The sequence below is a fragment of the Lytechinus pictus genome, chromosome 7, assembly GCF_037042905.1.
Source record: "Lytechinus pictus isolate F3 Inbred chromosome 7, Lp3.0, whole genome shotgun sequence".
Taxonomy (NCBI): Eukaryota; Metazoa; Echinodermata; class Echinoidea; order Temnopleuroida; family Toxopneustidae; genus Lytechinus; species Lytechinus pictus.
In genome coordinates, this window is record NC_087251.1 from 37,054,128 (window position 1) to 37,061,612 (window position 7,485).

The following is a 7,485-nucleotide window of genomic DNA, read 5'->3' on the forward strand; positions in this document are numbered from 1 at the left end:
TCTACAGGTAGATCTATATAAACTATAGTGTCATAGAAATGACCTCTTGAATTAGATGCCTCAGAAATTGAAGATACTGCATGTTTTGTCTCAGAAATTGAAGACATGTTTTGTCAAATATGCTCATTCAGGGGGCGGAGAGGGGAAAACATCATTGACAATGGAAATATAGTCAACCCCACATTATGGCATTTACACTGGTTATTCTGCTACCATTATGGTAACTTTGCCATTCAATTGTAAATTGCATGGAATCCTTGATTCTGATTGGCCGTTGATCAGCGTTACCATGGTAGTTAACTGACAACATAAACATTGGGTTAGACACAACCAGGTAAAAACAAGCCTCCAAATGAAGAAGATACATGTATGGCTAAACAGATGTGCGTACACGTACATGATGTTTACACTGTATGTGCAATTTATGTTTATCATCGGGTTACATATTTCCATCATGTATATCAGGTAACAAGCAATCAAAGTCACAAGTCACAATCTAATTCTAAACCTCATGAGCTCACTTCTATGACACTAGTTTATATACAGGACTTGTTATATGTCATGGTGGTCAATGCATGGATATATGCAGTGTAGTATGTACAGTACATTGTATACCATACAGCCCCTATGGAAAAATGACATTTTCTTTTATTTGATAAGATATATTTCGCAAATATCCGTCAACCCCAATTTAAAGATATAAAAGCTCTATATCTATATGAAGCGTCTTACTACTGGTCAACTGGTATCGTCTAAAGAACCATGACACAATGAAACCTAATTTTTGGCTGAAAAAGCTACGGTCTAAAAATTAGTAAATTTAAGTAAAATCACATTATAACTCTACAAATAATGGTTTAAAAGTACTAATTTTAGGAAAAACAAATTGCATGCCCCCAAAACATATGAATAGACACCAAAACCAGAGAAAAGGACCACCAAATAAAGAAGTTGTGGCCAAAACTGTAATTTTGGGGGTTTTGGCGGCCATTTTGGATTTTGGCCCGGCACACTTTTTCTCGGACCCGAGACAAAAAATATTATCATTTCATGTTGAGATAAGGTAAAAGAAATACAAAAAAATTGTTGGCACAGTAAAACCCAAAAACGCCCATTTATAGCCCACTCTTTACTATCAATGTTATAATAATAATAATAATATAGAGTATTTATATTGCGCACATATCCACCTTGTTAGGTGCTCAAGGCGCTCCTATATTATTATTATTCTCATCATCATCATCACTATTTTGGAAACTTGCCCCCTAAATTAATAAGCTGAGTTCACAATTTATTTGTACATTTTGTGCAGAAACATTTTAAGTAACACCGGAGAAGTGTTTGCAAGACACGACTGATTTCCTTCAGTGAGTTCATCAACATTTCTGTCCGACCAACATGTCAGACCTGGCAACTTTCCTTGAGTTTGCTTTGCCGAAAAGCACTGTTACTATGGTAACTGTCGGATAAAACAGCACTTGTCGGATAAAACGTCTGACAGGTCTTTCATGAAACGCTCCCTATATGGGTTTCAATCTGTCTTTTCATTTCTTTTCACAGAGCATCAATTCTTATCTTCCTGGCAATATGGTGCGACACGTGTCTAAGAAATCTGCCTATCCCATTAGGGTAAGATCATAATGAAATAAGAGATTGGCCATTACATCGGATGAAATATTGGTTCTAATATTGGAAAGGGGGATTTCCAGCGATGTCTTTGTTTAATGACTTTGTTTTCTACGTATGTAACATATCGGATGATGTCTTTATAGATATTGCCTTTTCCCTCAAGCATAAAGGAAACAATGGAGCAGTATTCAAAATCAAGGTCATTGACCTATTTTGTTCTCTATATCTCTCCAGTTTGGTTTTGTAAAATTGATTTGTGTATTTCTTTTCATTTATCTATCTACCTAATATTTTTATTATGATCATTATTTTCTGTTCATTTATTATTATAAGTGTTTATTCTAATCATCATCATAACTATTAATTTTATTATTATTATTACTATTATCATTATTATAATTTCATTCATTCATTTATTTATTTGTCCTTTTTATTGTAATCAAAGGGGTACTCCAGGCTGAAAATCATGGCTTGAACATATGAAGTAAAATCAAACAAACAAAATACCGAAAAAAATTATCAAAATCAGATAAGGAATGAAAAAGTTATGACAATGAAAATCTTTGCATTATTAACAGGTCTTTGCATTCGTCATGAATATTCGATGAGCTAGCTCATGCTGTCATATACTCACTTATTATATGCTTTATTATATGAAATTATCTTTTTTATTGAATCTTGCCAACAATAATGAACACGAGTTTGGATTGACAACCGACTTAACCCATATTTCATTGCTGCCACTTATTTTGTTACAAGGTAGACATATCACAGGTATGAAAATATCAAACAATTATGATTTCATGTACTATAACATGACTTCGTTAATTGTTATCAGAATGTGATGAAATTTTCAGCGTCTTACTTGGTGAAATTTAACTCCATTTATTCATATATCATAATTATTTTCAGCCCGGAGTGCCCCTCTAAGAGACTCTTGCAGGGAACCCGTGAATAAACATTTTTTTAGACCCGCCCCCATCCCCTCGCCCCTCGGTACGGAAAATCTCGTTAAGGCATTCAAGAGCTAAAACGCACTAATTGCATGGACCAAATTGTCACTATATTTTATTTGTTGTAAACCACATTATTTCAAACCACATTATTTCGCCTACATTCGATTTCAATACAGTATATCTGAAAAACACATTTTTATGCCATCATCAAAGGAAAGTTCAAGATTCAGGCCCCTATTAACAGATCTGCATGGAAATTACTAAATAAATAAATACAAATACAGGTGCATAGCATGTACAATCTTTTTCAATAGCGCCACCTTTTGACAAAATATCAGTAACCTCATCTGGGGGCCGGAGGCGAAGAAAGACTTGTGTTCAATCCTTTAGTATACACTTTTAGAAATTCCTATGTAAAATTTTAACCAGTATGAGAGTAATAATGTGTCCAATCAATTTTGGGCAGTAGTTTACACAATGCGGGAAGCATATTGTCAAGTCAAAGGTTAAAAAGTAGCATGGGCAAAATTTTCATCACACTGGATAAATAAAAATACCCCAAAGAAATGCCCAATGTTGGTTGGACACATTGGAAATCTTTCTGAGACAGGTCCTTGATTTTTCTTTGCTTTATGTGTTAACAGGAATGAGACATACTTGAGTTTTAATTTAAGCTAATTGTCATTGCAAATTTACATTGAGATAAGCAAAATTCTTTACACCCTTATTCAACTGGGGGGGGGGGGGGTCAGTTTGACCCCGCCCCCCCCCCCCACGTCAAATTCGTCACTAAGCCGCCGCGCGAAATTTTTTGACCGCGCCACTCGCCGACTTTTTAAAGTCTTGTGCATCTTTTGAGACCAAGCTTGCGACGCCCGGATAGCGACTTCCCCCCAAACCAAATACCTATGGCAAAGATTTAGAGCAATCCGATTGGTTGAAGAAACAGCTACGGGTCACGCCCATGGACAATAACAACGCCTACAATTGGAAATCATCACGTTACTCGACAAAAAAAAGGCTTTACAATACATCACGTGACAAATAAATTGAACTAAATCAGGTATATCGGATACATTTCCCATCATGATGATCGAGCACGCCCAGTTATAAATTAAAATATTCCACTTGCATTAGAAGTGACAACAGCATGACTTGATAGAATATTAATCTTTCAACTTCACAAATAGGCCTACATGTATATAATTTGTTATTATATCACTTTTATTTTCTTCCCCCGCAGACCTACGTTAACCCATACACCTACAACCAGCCGCATTTGAATTCTGTGGTGGCAAAGAAGGCCCCTCTTTATTCTGGCGCCAAGCTCAACATGTGAAAACATCAATCTTTATCTCTCTCTCTCTCTCTCTCTTCGTCTCACCCCCCCCCCTTCCACGCCCTCTTTCCTCTCATCCTATTTCTCTAATTCCAGTCCCCACTACCCCTACTAACTAACCCAACTTAAAAGACTGGTATTTCGTGTATTGTTAATCATGGTGTGTTTACTTGATTCCATATTTCCGAATGAAAAAAAAACTGTTCCTTTAACAAAGTTCAATTTGGATCATAGTCATACAGGCAGATAAGCGTTGGATTTGGTAAAATAAATCGAATGAATAATTATTGATTCTTTCTAGAATTGTCAAAAAGAAAGTGATGTGCGAAAACATAATGCTTAAATGTTAAATATCTTAAATATCTTACATTTAATTTTGAGGTATTATGTATCTGCCCACGCTGTATTTTCAAAATGTACTTGAAGTGATATTATCAAAGACGCGTGGATTACTGGAGATAACGGATGTTAAAATCGATAAATCCAATAAGCTCTGACTAGGATCAGCTGAGAAAGGTTAGTGATCATTTTTAAAATCTTCTTTCTCAAAATTATATCTTTTTAAAATATGAGTCTGCAATATATGAATTCATCTTTATATAGTATGTTTTCTCTCTAAATTTTTTCTTTCTATCTATCTTTCTTTTTCTTTCTTTCTTCTTTTCTTTCTTCCCTCCTTCCATCCTTACTCCCTTCCTTCCATGCATCTTTCTTTCTTTCCTTCCTCCCTTTCTTTCTTTGTTTCTTTTTCTTTCTTTCTTTCTTCCTTTCTTTTTGTTCTCCTGCGTTTCTTTTATATCATTTTCTCCTATTCTGTAATTACCCTATGTATTCATTATATTCCGTTCATTATTACTCCCCCCCTTATCTGCTCCTTTGTTTCTACGATTTACTTTTTTTCTTCTTTCTTAAATGTTTCTTTTTATTTCTTAAAATTACATTTACTCACATTTCTATCTTCTCTTTCCCCTAATACATCTCTTTCTTGTCACATACATTAATGCTTATTTGGGGGTGATAATATTCATAATAGTTATACGATTTAATTTGAATTAAGCCACTGAAATCGTTTAATCTTTTAAACGTTCTGCAAATTCTGCTATCAATTTAATTTTACTCGGGCTGTGTACATAGAAGTGCATTGATTATTGCTATAATAATTGCATTATTTTTCATTTCTAGTAAATACGACGCCTTATGAGTGACATAAATGTGTAGAAAATATCACGATTAATTCAAGGTTTCTTAGATTGATATCAACTTTAATGCTATGATGACGTTGATGATTTGTTGCTATAATTTCAATACTGCACCTATATAGGGCTTTTGGATAAAACGAAATATTGTCGCCCTGAAACTTCGTTTCAACATTTTGGTAAATTTCATCTGCTGTAAATGAGCATGCAATATATAAATCTTGTTCATAGTGAGTGAAGTACACATTAATGTGAGTAATATTCGGTATTTTTACAATAACTCATAGACGTTTACTCTGGTAGTTTGACCAAACAGTTGAATTCTCTTTCGACAAACACGGTTTGCACACGCAGCGGCTATCATAGAAATATAGAAAAGTATGATTCATATTTCGCATAAATTTGTAAAGTTAATATAATCAAGTTGAAATATCATATCACAATAAGTCGTGTGTATCTTGACTGCAGTATGTCTTTTATTTGCACATGTAAATAAAATTATATTGTGAAGAGTATCATAGAATTAAGATGTAATTATGAAATGTACATAATATTATTGTAGAGATATTTATGGGTATAATAAATCACACTAATTCATTAACGTAATTGTTATTTATACGACTCGAGTATTCTCCCGACCAAGAAAGTGCAATACGCGAAATAGCCTTGTAAAATAAGCAATTTCTGTTAATACAATGCCAGATAAATTGATTGGATTCGATTTCATCTTCATATACTATAATATTATATTGTTATAAGAAGTCATGTTTCATAGAGTTCTGAAAAGAAAGTTCCCTTGATGCGACCTCATCTTTGTAATCGTAAAGGCCGTACATCACCAACAGGGATGTCGCCGCGCGACGCATCCAATTATTTTCATTTCAATAATTACTGTCAAGGGCAAATCTGCGACAAAAATGTTCTCATAAAGGTGCGAATTTTAGGAGATTAATCGGAGTCGTCACGAGTCGGGTGTCAATCAATATCCGCGTGAAAGTAGCGGACACGTCTATGTGACGTCACTGGGACGTCTTGACAATCGCAACGACGCGTCGCGACGTCTTTAGGACGTTTCCAGGATGTCTCAGAAACAAAATAATCTCTAAAAATGGTGAGAAATCTTGCAAATTTTCTTTGTGGCGGATACAGAATAGATTTTGATTGAGTAAAACATGACAGTTTTTCACATTCACACCATTTAATTGTTCAAGAATTTATGATATCATACTGTCAGATGATCCTTAAGGTTTTTTAAATAAAAATGGCCATGATTCGCGAATGTTCCTGGTCACCCTACTGGTGGACACGTTGCTCTAACTGATCAAATCTAGACACCTGAATTTTTCTTACTCTCAACACAAGACTGAACCGATTGGTCTCTTTAATGGCAGAGACAGAGCAGGGGCCCGTTGCAGAAAGAGTTGCAATCAATCGCAACTCTAAAAATCATGCGCAACTTGATTTTCAACCAATCAACAGCGCGCATTTGGGACTTGCGATTGATTTTTTGACTTGCGTTTAAACGCAACTCTTTCTGCAACGGACCCCTGAGCTGTTCTTGATCCAGCCATCCAAGCTGGATAATTACACATGCATCATCACATGGACCTATCCACGGAGGATTATCTGTTGTTACTGGGGGTGCTGTGACAATGCTCAGCACCCCCAGTAACAATAGAATAATCCTCCGTGGATAGGTCCATGCATCGTCATCGTCAAAAAGATATTCTTCTTCGTATGTTGTCATAAATTGAGAAAACCATGATTGTTAATTGGTATTTTAAGTATTAAATCCAAATGTAAAATGCTTGTAGTAAACTATATTTTGAAAATTAAAAACTAATAATGTATGTTTATGATTTATCGAGATACTGGCAAAATCAATAAATTCCCTCACAGTAATTGCTTCTGCTGCATGTCGTTTTGCATTTTCTTAAACGTTGTGATGAGTTTCTGTATGTAAATAATTATGTTGGGGGAAATGATATAAATTTCTGCAGAAGAAATTGGCATCTAACCATCACCTGCCAGTAGCATATATAGTATAGGCCTACACTCTAAAAAAAAATGGGTAATAGTGCTCAATGAGGGTAGTTATGTGTCCAACCAACATTGGGCGTTTCTTTTGGGCATTTTTTTATTTATCCAGTGTGATGAAAATTTTGCCCATTCTAAAGTAATTGCAGCTTATTTTTTAAACCTTACTGGATAGTATGCTTCCCGCATCGGGTAAAATACTGCCCCAAATTGGTTGGACACATAATCACCCTTGTGGTAGTAAAAATTTTACCCAAAATATTTTACAGTGCAATAAACCTAATTTATCTAACATTTTTTTTTGCGAAATGTATGATATTATAGTTTA

The 7,485-nt window shown here is 34.8% G+C and overlaps 1 protein-coding gene across 2 annotated transcripts in view; it reads left to right on the plus strand.

Annotated features, from left to right (window-relative positions):
- Positions 1-7,022, plus strand: part of LOC135154775 (uncharacterized) — a 30,593-nt gene extending 23,571 nt beyond the window's left edge. For both annotated transcript variants that reach the window (XM_064102606.1, XM_064102605.1), the window contains 2 exons: positions 1,561-1,629; positions 3,829-7,022. In XM_064102606.1, the coding sequence (XP_063958676.1) occupies positions 1,561-1,629; positions 3,829-3,924 (165 nt within the window). In that variant the 3' untranslated portion in view covers positions 3,925-7,022. The remainder of the gene's footprint in view (positions 1-1,560; positions 1,630-3,828) is intronic.
- The last annotated feature ends 463 nt before the right edge of the window (positions 7,023-7,485 follow it).